This window comes from Pholcus phalangioides, unplaced genomic scaffold (genome assembly GCF_987345545.1).
Source record: "Pholcus phalangioides strain wild (caught in Gottingen) unplaced genomic scaffold, Ppha-v1.0 ptg000028l_1, whole genome shotgun sequence".
NCBI classification, from domain to species: domain Eukaryota; kingdom Metazoa; phylum Arthropoda; class Arachnida; order Araneae; family Pholcidae; genus Pholcus; species Pholcus phalangioides.
This window is the reverse complement of record NW_028301618.1, coordinates 6,435,090-6,454,647: the sequence shown is the minus strand read 5'-3', so window position 1 is coordinate 6,454,647 and position 19,558 is coordinate 6,435,090. Positions and strand designations below refer to the sequence as shown.

Sequence of the window (19,558 nt, the reverse complement as noted above, 5' to 3'; positions counted from 1 at the left end):
ATCATAAAATCATTAGGCTTTCTGGGTATTATGTTGAGGTAAACTTGGGGAAAAAGTTTCATTGACTCTACCTGAAATCGAACAAAAACCAAAGACTGCAAACCTGGCAAGTGCACTGACCATTATACCACAGATACGATATTTACCCCCCCCCCCCTCAAAACATGCACCGTAGGCAGTTCCATTCTAACTCAACACATTGGCTGAATTAAAAATAAATGTAAGACTTTAACTTACCAATGGTGGGAAATAAAGCCCTCTACTGCTAATCTCAGTAAATTTAAATGGACTCTACAAGAATAAACGTTAGCATGACAAATATGTGAGATGAATGTTCATTTTTTTTCATTTTATTTATCGTCCCAATTATCATAATGTATTTTATAAGTTGGGAAAGTAATTCTGTGACTTCAGTAAAGAATGAGATTTTAAGTAATTTTTGTTGAAAATCCTCGAAATAACGAGACGTTTTTAATAAAAAGTCAAGATGAACAATGGCCGACTCAACACAAGGGTGACTTTATACATCTGACTTAAGGAATCTATTACCTACTATTGAATATATTCCCTTCGTTCGTGCGAGAGTCTCGCTACAGTTATTCGTTTGGCACAATGCGCATGCGATAAGTGGAAGAGGCAATTTCTTCAAATGGAAACGATGACTTCGAATGCTCGGTTAGTAGGCTTTTTTTCCGATTTGAAGCCAAGAATTCAAAAAAGAGGGATTAAAAGCTAAAACACACAACGTTGTGAATTCTGATTCGTGGAAATTGTGAATGTATGTAAGAAGTACATTTCAATTCACTGCTATTCGTAGGCGCTCTTCATTTCTTCCCCACTGACCCACAGTAGTTTTAGCCATACAATTGGCATATTTGTTCATGTTTAAGCAAGGATTAGTGTATCTCTACGTTGACCATATTTCCTCAAGAGAAATACGGGAAATTGAGATTCCAAATACGGGACAGTTATCGCCAAAATTGAACAAAGTTGCCAAATATTGCTGAAATTACGGGAAAACAACATGGTAGGAAATAAAAAATTACTGCAAATTGCAGTGGATTAAAATGAATTCCACAAGATAAAACGTTCACCAAGACAAATGTGGGAAATTAATATTCTTATTCATAGTTGTGTAATTATCATAATATAATTTATGAGTTGAAAAATAATTTAAATTTTTGACTTCAATAAAGAATAAAAATACAATTAGGCTCCACGTAAAAAATGGAAAAAACCGGGACACTTTTTTTTGCTAAAAAGTCGAGACGGCCAGAAAAATAGAAAATACAGAGACTTCCCGGATAATATGGGACATCGTATGGTCATAGTATGTATCACTAATTTGTTCCAAGGGAATGTGGACAGTGCAATGGCGATTCTCCGGTAGGAATTTTCTGTGGAATGACGTAGTACGTCTCATCCCAGAGCCGAATTTGAAATCAAGGTCAGAAAACGCAGACGACACGGCAGTCAGAGCCGTTCAGAAGTGCCGTATTGACGGTAACGTGTGTTTTTTTTTTCTTTCGTTGCTTCTCGTGTCAATTTATTCGTCGAATGACGATCGATATTTACGCGTTTTAAATTAGTCCGAAGTTTAATTGGAAGTCGTTCTTTTGTTGTTGTTTTTTTCCCGCAAGTATTTTCGTACGAACGGGGATATCATGGAGCAACCGCCGAGCACCTTGACCGTTTGTCACGCCATCAACACACTGTATAACGACCCGAACCCGGGCGAGAAGGAGAAAGCGTCCGTTTTCTTGAACGAGCTGCAGCGCTCGGTCTACGCGTGGAAGATAGCAGACGAGATACTCCTGCAGAAGACCGACCTCGAGATGTGTTATTTCGCCGCCCAGACCCTCAAATCCAAGATACAGAACTCTTTCAACGAACTGCCCGTCGAGTCGCACCAGTCGCTCAGGGACTCGCTCATCAGCCATCTTGTCCGAGTCACGGCCTACGACCAGTCCGTCATCGTGACCCAGCTGTCGATAGCCTGCACTCACCTCGCGCTGCAAATGGCCACGTGGGGGAGTCCCGTCGATGACCTGATCGAGAAGTTCTCCACCGATTTCCGGTCCGTGACGGTCCTGCTGGAGATCCTGGCGGTTTTCCCCGAGGAGCTCAACGGCAGGAATCTCAGGCTCGGCGCCAACAGGCGCATGGAGATCATCGAGAAGCTGAAGGAAGTCTCCCCGAAAGTGCTGCAGCTGCTGAGCTCCTGCGTGCAGTCCTTCGGGGAGAACGAGGCCGTTCTGAAGAAGGTGTTCCGTTGCCTCGGGTGTTGGTTCACGGTCGAAGCGCTGCCAACGTCCGAACCGATCCTGATATCGCTTATAAACTGTGGGTTCCAGATTCTGTCTAATCACAACACGAAATCATCTGTGCACGAAGCGCTGTCCGACGCCATATCCAATGCCTTGGTGTTAGTCGAAGACACGTCTAAGCACCAGCTTCTCGCGGAGGTTTTGTTCGCCGGTGTCTATGGACTAGTGAATGCGTATCATTCTGTGGTTGCCGAAGAAGACGTCGATAAAGCGATGAATTACTGTGGTATATTTGTTGAACTGGCCAATTCGTTCTTGAATCAGATGGTGGATTTCCCGAATGTTGGATTTGGGAATTTACAGAACTTGGATCTGTTGTTGATATGTGTGGGGCATCCGGATTTTGAAGTAGCCGAAATGACGTTCAATTTCTGGTATCGGCTTTCGGAATCACTGTATAAGAGGGATAACGAATCGTTGAACTCAGTTTTTGAACCTTATATCCAGCGCTTGATGATAGCACTGTGTAAGCATTGTCAACTTGATGAGGATCATGAAGGGATCCCAGATACAGATAATGATTTCACTGAGTTTCGTGCGAGGGTGACCGAGACTATCAAAGATGCTGTGTTCGTGATCGGATCGGCAAAATGTTTCTTGCAGATGTACGAGAATTTAAAAAACAGAGGGAATTCTGCATCTTGGGACATAACTGAAGCTGCTCTGTTTGTTATGTGTTCGGTTGCAAAGAATATTATTCCAGAAGAGACCATTGTTGTTCCCCGAGTTGTGGAGTCCGTGTTGAGTCTGCCGGATGATTCGACTCACATCGCTGTCCGTTACACTAGCACGCAGCTGCTTGGTGAATTGAATGACTGGATTGAGAAACACCCGCAGTATTTGGATCCAGTCTTGAATTTCTTGCTGAAAGGGTTACAGCACCCTTCTCTGGCATGTGTCGCTGCAGCATCCTTGAAGCACATATGCTCGTCGTGTCGGAAGCAGATGTCATCACATTTCCCGGGACTGCTCCAGATTTTGGGGGCCGTCGATAGGATTTCGATCTCGAATGAAGCAATTGAAGGTATCCTGAAAGGAACCGCTCTGATTTTAGCTGAAATGCCATTCGACAAACTCACCAGGGGGTTAAGAGAGCTTTGCGAGACACAGTCGAAACCGTTGGAAGAGCTGCTTAAAGATGATAAAAGCTTCGTGAAAGAAGGAACAAAGAACGATCCAGCCGTGTGGCTCGATAGATTGGCCGCAATATTCAGGCACACGACGCCGCAAATAATAAACGGCCAGGTCCACCCTTGCCAACCCGTCGTCCAAGACGTGTGGCCGTTGCTGTCCGCGTGCTGCAACAAGTACCAGGCGGACCAGCGAATCATCGAAAGGTGTTGCCGCTGCATCAGGTTCGTCATCAGGTGCGTCGGCAAGCAGTCCGTGATACTCCTGGAGCCACTAGTCAAGCAGATCATCGATTTGTATCAGCATCATCAACACTCATGTTTCCTCTATGTTGGTAGCATACTCGTGGACGAGTTTGGTTCGGAGCCGTCTTGTTCACAGGGTCTTCTAGACATGCTGGGTGCATTCTGTGTACCCACATTCAGAATCTTGGATCAACCGAACGGATTGAGAAACCATCCAGACACCATAGATGACCTGTTCAGGTTGTGCACAAGGTTTCTCCAATGGATGCCGCTCGCTTTCCTACAAAATTCTCAGCTGAAGCCGCTGGTTCACTGTGCCATCCTGGCATGTAGCCTGGAGCACAGAGACGCCAACGCGTCCGTGATGAAATTTTTGCGGGACTTGATCGCTGGCCAGACCAGCATCAACCGGGCTCCTGGCGCTGCTAGAGAAGCCGTCAAGGTGCGCGAGAACTCTCACCAGCAGCAAGCCCTGGTGAAAGAGATCCTGACTGAGTTTGGCCAGGATCTCGTCAGCGCCATCATCCACGCCGCTGTCTATTCCCTACCGTCTTACCTGCTTGTGAATCTTTGCGACGTCCTCTACGAACTAGTCATCTTTGACAAGATGCTGCTCAGCGGTTGGCTCGAGAGTGCACTGAAGTGTATTCCGACGAAGAACAGTGCGGGTTCAGTGACTGCCACGCCTAACCAGCTATCCGACTTCCATCAGAACGTTATCAGTGCCGATCATATGAAAGTGATTTGCGCGTCGATGAAGGAATTTGCTCGACTGTTCAAATAAGTGGGTTTTTTTTCTTTCGCAATTGACTATGTACAATTCAGAATTAATTTTATTTTTTAAACGAAAAAAGAGAAAAGTAATAAGACGATTTCAATGGTGAAGTGAATGAAAAAAAAAACGGAAATTCTATTTCGGAAATTGTGTGAGAGTGGCAGCAGCGCCAGTTATATTTTTGTTGTTGTTTTTCTCCTTTCGCAAACTCATGCTGGTTTCGAGACGTGTCTTCCTACAGTATCAGAATCATTTCTCCGTTTTTATAGCGCACGAACGTTTCTTTTTTTTATGTGCGATTTCATATATGTGTACACATGTAACATTTCTTTGTAGTATGATAGTGACGTTTTCATTCAAGCTTCCAATAGCCTGATGATAAGTACAAAATAGTGAATGTTGTCATTAGCACTATTTTCAATGCTTGTTACCATTTGTCCCTCTCTCCCCCCCCCCCCAAAAAATACTTGAGTTCCCATTTGCCGTTTTTTTTAAAATTCTTATAGATGTTATTTGTTTGACTTTAGATTCAAGGAAGTAAGTTCTGTTTCAAATAATTGTCACAACATTGCTGTGGTCACAATGGTGTGTGCATGTAATGGGCCTTGTTGAAAATGTTCAGTCAGTCGGGGAGTGAATGCCAATTGGCAACACTTATAAATAATATAGAATCGCTGTGTTACTAACAATTTTCAATTCGAATTTCCATCAATAAGCCCATAGCAATAGTAACAAGGGAAGACTCGTAAAAAAAAAAAAAGCTGTATCGCTCACAATTTGGTGATTTTTCTCATTCTTGTTAATCTCGATTTGGTGATATGCTTGACCAACAGTATTTTCGATAACCCAAACAAATAAAAAAAACCGCTGTGAGAGCTAAATAAAAGATACAAACATGTTTAAATCAACACTGCAGTTTCCATTCATGGTAATATCAATTTACAAGCGAGATACTCAAGATAGAATTGCACAAATACCACAGCCCAATATGTTGCCAAGTCATTGCTGCTGTTGGCAACATATATTGATATATCGCCAGACTAGTACCGAATTACTACTGTTATTCCTGTGAGTGATTGTTCTGCAACAACTGTACTGGTCAGCTATCGGAACATTCCCTCTTCCCCCCATCTGCAGTAATATAAGCAGTTAGTACCTATCAGCCAAGTGACTAGTTTGTTTATGGTCATCCCCCATCTTGTGTTGTAGTTTCTGTTTTGCTCCATTTTTAACAAAAGTTTTTCCCTGTTGGTTTCAGATTTTGAAATCGGGATTACTGTCAAATTTGGGTATTTTTTACAAGCGGCATAGTGCAGACATGTTTTTTTCAAATTCCCGCAAGATGCAGCACTGCATTACTCACTCAACAGCAATACGTACTTGGATATGTGTGTGCTAATGAAAATATACTGCTTAAATAATTCTTGCAACCCTTTGAGCGATAGTATAACTTATTTAGAGAACAGTGCCTCCACTGCCTGGTGAGAACCTTAATCTCAAAGCAGCTTGCTCAGAGTGACGTTTTCTATGTGACATGAGTAGGGCTTTAAATAAGGCACAGATTGGTTATAAACATGAATTTCAGGTTTTTCAACCAATCCTTGTCTACGTCGCTGCTGTATCGCCAGACCAATCTCTTCTGAGCAAAGAATGATTGTAATCTGAAGACTTTTTCTATGGTTTTAAGACACTGTGATGAAATCAGAAAATGTTGTGCCATTTTTAGCAACTCCAATTTAGCAATTACTTACAGAAAACTTTTGGTGCCCATGCCAATTTTATAGTTGCCATGGTGACCTGGCACCTGGGATTTGATAAGCCCTGTCTTATCATAACGGTCCAGTGTGAACCCGGCCTAAGAGTACTAGGCTACCATCATTTTAACAAAAACATTAAATTGTATTGTTATGGGGAAAAAGTCATTTTGATGGTCATTCCGATAACTGGCCAGTGCCCTAACAACAGTGTTAGTGAACCACATATGGTCTCAAATTCAGCGTTTAGATATGTATCAAATTTTAGAATTCGCCTGGGTTTTGGAATTGTTTTAAAAACGAGTGTGTGTGTTTCTCTTTTATTGTGAAATTTTAATCGGCCCTTCACAGCCAATGTTCATATTTTTTCAGAAAATCAAATTCAGTAAAACCTGCCTTCAACTGAGCCTGTATTAAGCAGAAACTTGTCTTTGATGGATCCCTTGGTCCCATGATTTCAATGCCAAAAATATGCATTAAAAAAACCTGGATCAAATGAAACCTAACGCTGAAACAGAAAGGAAAATTGTACTCTTCTTAACAAAAAAAACTTCACACAATAAACACTGACTGTTTCGTGACCAATAGACCAGAGGATCATACAAGACGTTGAAGTGGTCTGTCAAAATTTTTATGCAAGCTCTACTTCACCCACCCTTAGATTTTGCAAAAAACTGTTTCCGCACTTAATACTGCAGTTTTAAAAAGCCATATGTAGTAGAGCAGTTGCTTTTTGAAATTGTAACAAAATTTTCGGAAAAGCAAGTTTTGCTATGGGTGAAATCAGTGCAGGGGTCAAATTTCCAAATGATATGTAAGACAAAAATCTTGTCAATTCAGGTTTCAAATGAATAGTGGAGCGAGGGGGGGGGGGTTAAGAAAATATGGTTGATCTTGCTTTTATAACGTTTTCTTGCTTAGTACGACTTATTTTCATGGTCTGAACAACAACTAATTCTCATGAAGATTTTCCATTTAAAGCGTTTTCCATCTTAAAGTGTTTTGAAATGCATTGCAAGCGGAGTCCACTGTATTTAGCAACTACAGAGCAAATAATGTACATTATTTTATTTTATCTATATACTTAAATTATTTACTTTATTTTCAGTTAATTTAGTTTAATTGCATACAAGGTTGTTACATAATTTTGCACATTATGCGAATTGAACCGTTATTACAGCAGAAACCAGTGTTCAACAGAAAAAAAAACATAAAATCTTGGTCCCTTGCAATTCCGTTGAAGACAGGTTTTACTGTATTTCTCCCGCTGCATTGAAATTGCACTCAGATATTAATTTGCAAAATGTGAGAAATGATGAAGCATGCATGCGTGTTGGCCATAGTTCCCTTGACACAATTTTGTGAATGAATGTGTCTTCAAATTTCAGCAAGTATGATATTCATAATTATTCTCTATTCTGAGTTTTCTAATTCAGAGCAGCCAGGCCTGGGCGTTACTTTCAGTCATACTCCCTGTGTTTTCACTTTTTGGCACGCTTTTATGATGTCTATGAAAATGGAATCACTTGGGCATATTCTGATTTTGTCTAGTTGTCCATTTTCTGAATATGCGAGGGATGTTCAAGCTCATAAACAATTCCCAACTAGTCAGTTTTTTCAACACTATTTCGTGAGTCTTCTCTTCAACGGAATGTACTGAAATTATCACTAAATATTGTAGCTCTTCTATGGTTTGGGTAATTTTTATTTCTTTAGACTGTTCACGCATTGCAAAAATGCCTAGAACTGAAGCCTTGCTAATGAAATGAATCTACAAGCTTGGCCCGCCCGCATGTACACACATATATGATTATTACTGAGCGATGCAATAACAATTTTTTCGAAACAGAATTTATTATTTGCAGGAAAGGTAGCAATATCTTCTGTTACTGTGCTTGTTATATGTGTAGCTTCTGAGCTGTTTGGACAGATTAAGGTTTTTAAGTTGTTAAAGCAGCCATTTTTAGAGGAGTTTCATCGGGAGTTTTTTCAGTTAAAGAAAATAAAGAGCATGTTGAGCTGTTGGAGAACGCCCAGCGACAAGCGTTACTTTCAGTACAGACTCTAATTTGACTGATAGTGGTCCTATGGAAGCTGACTTCCCAGATGTTTAGTCTGCATCTGTGACAGACATCTTCACTATGGTGGTGGGCACAAAATCACTGTGATTTTTTTGGTTATCCAAAGATTACAGACAAATACTGAAGCTGCGCAGGTGGTAAGACTGGATTTGGGTTGCATAGGGCTGTTGAGCAATTCGAACAGAAATCTGAGTTTTCTGGCTTATTTGTCAGTATTTCGAAACAGGCATAACTCATTTTAAACCAATACCAGCGGAAAAGCCAAACAACCTAGCCCCTCTGCCTATTAATTGAACCAACTCTCTCCTGATAGAATCAATGATATGGTCTACAAGCGCAGCCTTGTCTCTGGGAAACCTAAGGTTGCTGCGACTTTGCATCCATCACCACTGATGATGATGATGTCGTTATCTTCCCAACTGCTTCTCAAATTTTGATTCAGATGTTTCGTCCAAATTTCCTTCGTACCACAGCTACTCAGCCCCAAACAGTAATTTCATTGTGGCCCAACAGCTCAGAAGTTTACCAATATCCTAATGCTGCCCACATCAAACCTCAGGCAATGTATCCGTAAAAACTCTTTGTGGTGCATTGAATGACTTTCCATTGATGTTATTTTCATGTGAGTTTTTTTTATACTGCGATATCTCTATTTCTACTGTATTTTGTGTCATGATGTGCTGATCTGTTTCGATCACTTGAAATATTCAAATTTGCTATTTTCAGTCAGATGTCTCGCTAAATTTGAGAACTTTTTGTTATGATTGTGGCTATTATGATAACATGTGAGAAACGAGTGTGGTTTGCAAAATGAATATCAAGTCGATCGCTTCCCATTGATTGGCTTGATTGCCACCAGGCCAATTTCATACCTATATTTGGCTAGCATTGGAAATCAGCTTTGCGGCAAGTAACGATTGAAAAAAATCATCTACATTATTTTTACAAAGAAGGTAATTTTATCTGTATAAATCTGTCTTATCGTGTGATGACGTGCTTGATTTCTTGTGAACGAATAGAGTATAAACTATGGACATTTTATCAAATTGCTGATCTAGCGCTCATGAATATGTCATGAATAATGCTCAATTCATCAAATAATAATAATTGCTTTTTGCGTTGCTTAAGGCGGTGGTTCTTAAACTTTTGGCTTTCCGCATCACCCTTGAAACCATTTACTTGCGTCTCCTTAACTCTCATTTTGCTTTAAGTCTCTTATTTTAGCAATCATCAACCCTGTCACCTCTGCTCTGCATTCATATATGTGGCAGTCCAGCGCCCGAGTTAGTGGCACAGTGGTAAGATGCTCGTCTACCACCCACCATGAAGGTTGCCATCAGGTCTTCGGTTTCATTCCTGGGGAAGAATTACGAGTTATTTTTTCCCACCAAACCTGGGGCAACCACATATACGTGACTTCATTTCTGACCCAACTCGATCAGAAGTAAATTGCTGTGTATAGTAGTGACCGTAGTTGGTGCACAGTAAAGTAGTAGTAGGCTTTTATTTTAACCCTCATTCTCTCCTCGTCTAAACAGTGATACATCGCCTTTGGGTGATGTCCTAGGAGTCGCGAAGCACCCTTTTAAGAATCACTGGCTTAAGGTATCTATGTTAATGCTGATTAGCAATATGTTTTTTTACATTGTACAAGTACAATGTGTCACTTTTTTAAATACAGGGTGGTCATAAAATTACTTTGCCGATATAAAGCCTACAGTAGTTGCAAAAATCAACGAATGCTAATGAAATTCAAGATGTAGGTGTTTACGAGTATGCACTCGAAAATTAGATGAGGAACGAAACCCTAGCTCTTGCTGATATGATTGCAGCAACAAAATTTTGAAAAAATTCAAATGGAAACATCTACTTCTATGCATTGGATTGGTGCAGTGAAAACACCGTAAATGCAGGCGCAGACAAAGAAGATCTCATCAAGGGGTTGGTGCACTAGATGCTCTGTCAAGGACTTCAGCAAATTTGAAGAAATTCCCAGACTGGGCATTTAGTGCACCAACCTCGTGGTGAGATCTTTCTTTGTCTGTGTCTATCCACCCGCATTTATGGTGCTACAGGTACCGTTCCAATGCCATTTATATTTTTTTTATGCGCTGATCATTTTTCAATGTATTAATGTTTATGTTGCTGTTTGAATTTATTTTACATTTTTCCGTTGTGACCATAATTACAAAAGTGGGTTTGCTTCAGGACATACTCTGGAACACCTATATCTCTAATTTCATCAAAATTTGCTGATTTTTGCAGCTGCTAGGGGCTTGTAAATCGGCAAAATTATTTTATGGCCACCTGTGTATCTCGAACAGTTACCGCTATTCGTTGATGATAAGAATCATATTATATCAATAGTGTTATAAATATAGAGGCGAGTCTGTCGCAGGTTATGATTACAAATGTATGTGTTATTTGATGTCCGATAACCAAAGAATCTGAATATCCATTACTGTAGGAATCGTCCACTGTATTCTGCTGCTAAATTCATTTGGTCGTTTTGTTTTCCTTGTCTGTGTTAATATCACAAGTTATGATGCAAATGAATGTCTTGTTTAGACCAAAATTATGCGTGACATTCTGGGGAAAAATTTGAATCAAAATGTGTTCTCTTTTTTTTTTGTAATCTTCGTTCGTGGATGTTCGGAAAGTATTTCTAAAGGGAAACGCGCAAATGCAGCTCTGGCAACAACAAATATGACAAGTTTCGACTGTTTTTGATTGGTGGTTATCATGCATTATCGAGATCACGATTCGGCCAGTTAAATGACTAATCTTCGTGGCTGTAATCAAAGTTATATCATCTATTTTGATTTTTCTCATGAAATCTATCGGTCATATCAGTCGATTATCAAGATGCAATCGATAATATCCGTCATATCCTGCTATGGAAAATGTTGGATTTCTTCATGTGCATGCCTATGGAATGACGCCTTTTTTATGTAAAGGACGTTTCGACAGCAAAAAATCATTGTAACTCTATAAAATCACAAATTTCTGAGTACCGAAAATCTATGCGTCAATGTCTTGAGGAATTCATTATTCAAGAGGCTTCTACATGCTTCGTCTCATATTCTAGACAAGAAAGAAAAAGAAAACAGCTTGTTTTTTACATCTACACGGTGCCGCAGACTCCTGTTTCTGTCTCATTGTTCCGGATACAAGCTCTCTGAAGTTGGATGGTTGCCGACAGTGGAGTCACTCAGTTTATTGCGATGCCATCAGATGAAAATGTGCGAAAGATAATGATATTATCAACTGGTTCCAGGAGATAAATTGGCGAACGGACCAAAAATATATACGATTATGACTGTATCCTTTTATGAATGTTTTTTTGTTTTTTTTTGTGCATGGTTGATGTGTCAATATCGAGAATTATAATTCGGGGGGGGGGGGAAGAAGTAGTTGAAATATATGCTATGCAATAATTTTGCAATTGCTCGAAGTATTATCTAAATGCCTGTAAGTTGTGGGGGGGGGGGTTTTCCTTCCGTTTTTGTTGTGAAAATCGTGTTGATCAAACTAATATAAAATAGAAGTTTTTTTCTTATTTTCTTCTGTTATATCAAACACGAACGGCCAAAATTTATGATCAGTGCCAGCTAATGAGGAAGACATTTTGTTTGTTATGGTAGCGATTTTTTTTAATGAAAAAGAAGGGGAAAAAAAATTCATTATGTATGTATGTGTGTTATATAATATTTTCTCCTCTTTTGTCTGTCGCGTAGAAAAAAGAAAAATTATGAGCGAAAGTGGTTTCTCCGTTGTTATTATTATTATTATTATTTTGTGAATGTGCGTATCGAAAAGCCGATGGAATCCCTTTTCCTCGTTTGGATGTATGTGTGTGTGTGAATGTACATGTGATATAAAAAAAACATATTCTTACACCGTTTTTCTCATCTATGAAGTTTGTTTCATTATTATATAGTTACGAATTGCTGTGTATTATTCAATTCTAAACATGAACGTCTTTTTTTTTGTTTCAAAAATTCATGCGCATCATTGTGTGAGATATGTACAATTATTTTTCTATTAGTAGCAACACTACTGTGTTAATGTAGTGTAATATCGTTTATATCTTGCGTTAAGCATGTGCTTATCCTATTTAGATTGAATGAGTTTTACCTACTTGATGCGTACATAGTGATGACAGTAACAAAGGCTATTGCGAGCTAGGGTTTGATCTAGTTCAGTGTTTCTCAACCTTTTTTTATTAGCCCATGGTCCCTCTTTGGGCCATATTTTCTTCTCATGCCTCCTCCCCCATCCAACAGCAAGACCCTTTCTAATTATCGAACTAAATTTAATCAACTGAATTCACAACGAACAAGCATTTTCTGAATAAGAGGGAACCTTGGTCTAGAAAATAAGTGATTATCTCTCGAAAGTGTCGAATTACATAGGGGGGGGGGAAGGTTGTTTTTAAAATATGGGACAATTCAACGGAACTACACAATAAATCAAATCTCTTAACACATCATCAGGGTCCATGCCTACCCAGGGTTAGAGCTCAGTGAGCTTCCTCTTCTTGTGGAGGTTTTATGCATGACCGTTTAGATATCATGGGTCCACAGGCGAAGTGATGTTCAGGGGGGGGGGGGCATACTTAGCTGGAAGTAGCAGCTTAAATATTTATGTACTTGCATTCAAAAATCATGGCATTACCAGATCGCATCATGCAGCCCACATGTGCCCATGGGTAAAGATGTTCATGTTTCTATGGACAGCTCGGCTTGATTCTGAAGGTATTCACATTTTTCCCCACCATATTTCACTCAAAATGTTTTATTTCTTCACAGCTCTCTGTGACCCCTTCATCACTTGTCGTGGCTCACTTTTCATCTGATTCTCACCCGTTGCCCCCTTAGATTACCCCAGGACTGCAGAGGGGGGCATACGACCCCAAGCTGAGAACCACTGATCTAGTGTAGACGTTTTCGAAAGACAAGCAGTGGAGCTATGTGGATAAAAATTAAGTGAGAGAGAAAGAATCATATGCTGATTTACGGCATATATCAGGAAGGGTTTCGAGAAGCTTGTGGGACGTCTGTATTACCTCAGGAAATGATAATCGGACATGGATAAATATCCAGGGGTGGTTGTTGATTGCCTTTGGTTTGAACGCCACTCTAGCTGGGGTGCCAAATCTGACTTGCAAGGACAAAAAAAAACAACTTTGTCAACCAAGAAAAGGTGGGTGCGAAAAATAGGTCCTGCACAGGTAGAGATTCATTTTCCGTGAGCTTGCTTTGAGGCAGTATATAACTAAAATTTGGTATAAAAAAACTATTTTTTTTTTTTGGCTCTATCACATGACATTTCTACAGCAGTGTTGTTGCCATTGAAAAATTATTATTTATTAATTCTTAATGAATGTGAAATGGGTATTAGCTTGAAGTGCTGCTGTGTGTGTGTGTGTGTGTGTGTATTTTCAATCGTTTTGCCCGATACAAAAGAAAAAGGCAGATTAGCTATCAGAAAAGCCCTTTGTGCCATTTTACCGATGAACCATTGATCCTAGAAGGCATGCTTACAATTCGAGGAAGTATCCAAATAACGTATAAAACTCAGATATGTCATTAATGTTGGGGAAGGGAGTTTTATCAAAATATAAAAATGTGACTTTGTGATTTACTTTGGCACATTTGGCTTTACACTTTTTGTACTGTCCCTTGTGTGCCAATTAGAAAGTTAACCTTGTCTGTCCTGATGCCAACAACAAAAAAAAAACTGCATTTCTAGGTGCAATATTCGCTGAGATATTCTAATTCCAGAAATGGGGAAGGGTTAGGAAAAAGTAACATTAAATGTGGTGTATACGAACGAGGACTATGCCGTTATATACGGAGAACACAAGGTTTCAATTATAATAAAATGTTTATTTAGACATGAGCAAATGTACGACTGACTCGAGCCGATACAAAAACATCTGTCTCAAAAGATGGGAAAAAGTAACATAGGTAATAATTGTGCAAGCGCAGTGCCATCTAGTAGCGAAAAAGAATGTAATATGAAATACTATAGTTACATACTCAAACATGTGGGTGAAACGGTTTATCCTTATTTAAAACTAGCAAAAACACCCGGTGCTTCCCGGGTTTTCTTCAATTACTGGGAGGATTGAAAAGTGACAAACCGTCGTAAAGGAATGAACCATAAATAATACTGGCAGCATCAAAAAAGTGACAATGCATTGTGAAGGCATATACACGTCTGAAATGCATTGCTAGGGAACCACTGTAACCAAAGTAAACGTTCTGAAAGTGATTGTTGGGACCCAGCAACCATTCTTGCCCGACAGTTTTTCGTGCATTTTCCCAGCTCTGGCGCACTTTTAAAACAGCCTACAATTAAATCCCGGTCCTGTTTGGTATATGTGCAAAATTTGGCCTAAAATTGTAAATTTGTGTAAAGATCAAACATACATACTTTCACATTTATGTATATATAAGATGCTGTTATTCCCTACTTTCCTCCGTTTTTTGAATACAGGGTGATTGTAACTGAAGTTCGCGTGTGTACTCTGAGTAGGTTTTCTTAAAAACGAGTTATCCGCATACAGCCAAATTTTTAAGATAATGTTAATGTGACTGTGAGAAAAAGATTTATGTAATTAAAAAAAATAGTTTCATTTTTGACCACCAGGTGAAAAATTGAAGTATTTTTTTAAATTGTGCAATTTCTTTTTTTTTTCAAGGGTCCATATAGCGTATATACCAAGTTTCAAGAGAAATGCATCCATCAGAATGAGTGCTACATAGGTCTGAGCAGTGTCAGTACTGCTCGGATCCCGCGCCTTCTGGTGGACACATTCTTGTTGAAATTTGGTATATACGCTGTATGGACCATGGGAAAAAAAGAATGCAATTTTTTTTAAATTCAATTTTTTCACCTGGTGGTCAAAGATGGAACTAATTTTTTTTTTTTAATTGCATAAATCTTTTCCCCATAGTCACCTAAAAATTTTCATACTGGAAATTTGACTGTATTCAGATTGTTTTCGAGAAAAACTCGGGCCACACACGCAAACTTTATTTATAATCATCTTGTATATTGGCACATATTGCACTTGGAAATGCAACCTTTTTGTTGGGTTCTGGAAAAACAGGGTAACAACTTTCTCATTGGGTTTTTGGGCACAGGGTGTCCGTATGGAAAGTGAATTTTATAATTTAATAACTATTACAACCCTGTGCAACATGAATGTTGTATCTTAAATCTACTCGTAATTTGGATACTTTTTCTGATTGGAAGTCAGTGCCGTCTTAACGCATGGGCCCTCCCGGGCACCTCACAAAAATGAGAGCTAATTGAAGTTTTAGAGAATTTTCCAAGTAGGGCCTCAGAAAAACCAAGTGGCCCATGATGCTCTTAAGACGGCCCTGTAGGATCAATGGTTTGCCAATAAAATGTGGCAAGGGTAATTATTTATGAAATTTTCTGTATATCTTCACAATTACCCTACACGGTCACTACTTTTGCCACAGAGGCGTACTCGTGGAGGGGGGGGCATAGAGGGGTCCATTCATTCCCCCATCCTCCAAGCCAACAAAAATGTTAAAAAAAAGTAAGGAAAAAATATTGAAAGCAAATACCTTTTAATGCTATTTTAACTAATTTCTGTTAATTTAAATGTTTTTGACTTACGGTTACTCAGAATTTCTCTGGAAGAAAATTCTGTGCCTCCTTCAAAGGTTGATCCTGCTTACGCAGTACAAGCATTTAACCATCATGGGGGGGTGGTAGCCCAGGTCGATAAGACACTCACGTAAAGTACCAAACGATGTTTAGAGGTGTCGCGAGTTCGATACCTGGTTCGTCCTTGTCAGAAAAATTTCCTGGAACGGGTACAACAGAAACAACAATATGACCACAGGAAAAGATTTCTACCACAGGGTGTCCCACATCAAGGGGTTCGCACACCTATCTCTCGATTAGTATAAAAAAAAACAAGCTTGCCATTCGGAATCAGCAATACATTGTAGGTCCCGGTCTAATTAGCCCTCGCGTGCAGAAAATGACCGTGGTGCTACAAAAATGATTAAATGATTTAACCATCTCGCCAGCTCAACAAAATTTCTGAATTGCATGTATCAACTGCGAAAGATTTTTTGCAGTGGAAAATCTACAATATGTGAGGATTTATTGGCTTAAGCTTAGTTAAGTCCGTCCACAATAAGTCCCAAAATTATGGTTTTGCTTGAATTTTCTATTTTTTGCTTAAGGTTCTGTGTCACTGAATGGACTTCTTCACAATCGGAAAGTACTTATCTTCATTCTCATCATTCTTCATTTTCTTTTAGAAGTGTGCGACAATATGCCGTTAAAGATATTGCATTGATATAAGTTGTGAATGTGCGGCTTAATGAAATTAACTTCTTTTTCCATAGCCAAGGGCCTCATCTGTCATTTATGGGTTAGTCGCATCGATGAAATCTGAACATGTCAGAAAAATCTTGCTACAGATGTAGAAAATATGTTGGAATTGTCACCTGATTATCTTTGATCTTATCGAAGTAAGTGCATGTCTGCTATCTAAACCAGAGCTTGACAAAATCGCAGGTGCCAAATCACGACAAGAGAAAACACTTGAATTACCATCTACTAATAGGGATAGGAGGTTATCAACTCTTGAGGAAAGTAAAAAAAAAAAAGACTACTTCGGATCGTTTTCCCCTTGGAAAAAGATATGCTTGGCTCCTGTGAAATTTTGGGGTTGGCACCTAATTTTTTTTCCCTCCAATTTGTCAAGTCCTGATTTATACAGTCTTAGCGCTTCTAGAGATCTCACTAGGGAGCAGGGATGGCCTCCTCCCTGGGACACAATTCACCACATCTATCATAGTCTTTGAAATTGTGGGATGCTCTGAACCAGTGCCGTAACTAGAGGGGGGCAACTGCCCCAGGCAGCAAAAGTTGTGGGACAGCAAAAATCCTAGTTACGGCTCTGCTCTGAACAATTACCTTTTGACTCTGAAAAATGGTCGGGAATGGTACTTCGAAGGAAACGCCAAATAAACAGGTGTTATCTGTACTAATTTTTCCGTAATAAAATAAGTTTTTGAACTTTTTGAAGGCAAAAGCACTTGTGTCTGTTTGAGCTTGGTGAACTACGAACTTTGTCGATGGTCATATCCATAACAATGACTTTTATCCTTCGACAGTAATGCATTGAATGCATTTGTGGGATCGTTCATTTTCTTTTTGTTGGGAATACTTATTCAAAATATTCTGCTGTCAAGAAAAAGACTTTCTTCGCTGGTTTTTGAGACTTACAGAAACGCTGGCTGTTCTGTGTATGGATAGCAGACAGACATTTGTAGGACAAGGAACCATTAATTAACGAGTTGATTAATAATTCCAGTTCTTATACACCTGAATTGATTGTTAGCACAACACCATCTACTAGGCCAGTCTAAATGTGATTTTTCCCCCATGCTACATGATATACTGCAATACATTGTTCTGGTCACCACTGTTGATCATCGATCCCTATGATGGAAGATTTGATGCGCTGCGGTTGCCACGGCCATTTTCAACTTATCTCTGGCAATAATGTGTCGCAGGCAACTGATAGCTTGATACCATACACACATTTTTAGTATTTCTGTAGCAGGCATTCACTTAGGGGGGGGGGTGACTCGGGCTGTGCAGCAGGATGGGATTCTAAATCTGAAATGAAAGGGCAAAAAAAGCTTTGTTATCGAAAATATGTCAAACAGATTGAAATTTTTTCTTGAGCTACTCCTGCAGTCACAGATAAACTGTCATAGTGACAGTGCTCGAGCTACCCACCAGGGTGTCCTTCCCGAAACTTCTTCAAGGACACCTAGGGCAGAGTCATTTCATTTCATACCATGTACCGCCTAGACTATCAACCATTGTCAATTTTATCCATTTCCCCGAATGAGCTGGGTGCTGCATGCACCAGGGTAGGGTTGTGTAAATATACTTTTATACGGCCTACAATAACTATTTATTGGTATTACAATAAGCCATGCTATACATTTTACTGTGGCCACTGATATTTTCAAAAGCTCTCGATAATGAAAACAAAACATCAAGAAATTTTATTTATTGATAAATAAACGAAAGACATTTGAAAAGAGAGAGAGAGAAACGTAAAAGTACACATGTATGTTCTTGAAGTATTCGGTCGAACTAATTGTTTTCATTAAATATATGTCACCATGAAAACCTAGACACCATTAAAACTGAGGCTTTGCTAATGCGCGTTGGTCAAAGTTTCAAGAACGCAAACGCTCGTAAACATTTTCCTTTCTGCCCTCTTTACCAGTAAAAACCAAATTTAATAAAGCAATTAACCATCACGAGAACTTATTATGATATGAAATTATTATTAATGTTACTGACACTCACTACGAAGGTTTTTAATGCACTAGAATGGCTGGAGCAGATATTTCGACGTTTTTGATTTCGAAAAAAACCTTATAATCTTGACAGTATTTAACATGCGCACTCCATTTTTTGGTGACTTTTCATTATATATGTACTTGTCTCGTACCTAGAGCAGTCATTTTGACCGCCATATGCAAATTGTATATGTTCTCTCCTTGTGGTGGGTGTTGACGTAAACTTTAGCTAATAGGTTCATTCCCTGATGTAGAGATGTGAGAATATTCTCCTGGATGTAAAAATTGGAGCATAATCGAGAATATTCATTTTTCCTTTAAATTATTTAAATTATTTTACTAATTTTGTTTATAATGTGAAATATAAATTAGTTTTCATTGCCTGAAACATTTACAACAGAACTATTTTTGGTATAACCACCCCTCAATGACAACTTTTAGTTCTCCAGGTCATGATGAGAGGTTTTAAAAGTTTGGTTATAAAGATTTTATAAAACTTTAAAACCTTAATTTTAAAATTAGATAAATTTTCAGAAATAAGTTGAAAACAAAAGAAATCGAACTAAAGTTGATTGATAACGGAAACAATTATTATACAATCACCTTCATTCTAAGATACAGAACTCTTGTTTTCTTCAATGCACAAATACACTTAAATTCTGTATCACTCGCACTTCTTTAAAAGTTGCGTAATTCAGCCGTTGGTTTAATTTCCTTGCTTTCAAACTTTAATACTGTGGTATCTACAAACTTCAATATACCCATCTTCTTGATGGGAAGAGAGACAGGATACTTGAGAATATTCTCTCAAAAAACTACTATTATAAATTACTAGGGAATATTCTTATCGAAAATAATTA

General features: G+C 38.9%; 1 protein-coding gene across 1 annotated transcript; it reads left to right on the top strand.

The window, feature by feature from the left end:
* The first annotated feature begins 1,483 nt into the window (after positions 1-1,483).
* Tnpo-SR (transportin 3) lies at positions 1,484-12,203 on the top strand. The gene has a single exon (XM_089252008.1). The coding sequence runs from the start codon at positions 1,665-1,667 to the stop codon at positions 4,485-4,487; it is 2,823 nt and encodes a 940-aa protein (XP_089108134.1). The 5' UTR covers positions 1,484-1,664; the 3' UTR covers positions 4,488-12,203.
* Positions 12,204-19,558: the final 7,355 nt, after the last annotated feature.

What these genes read in the sequence shown, in the direction of transcription:
- Tnpo-SR (XM_089252008.1), top strand. Translation starts at nt 1,665, where the DNA reads ATGGAGCAACCGCCGAGCACCTTGACCGTTTGTCACGCCATCAACACA.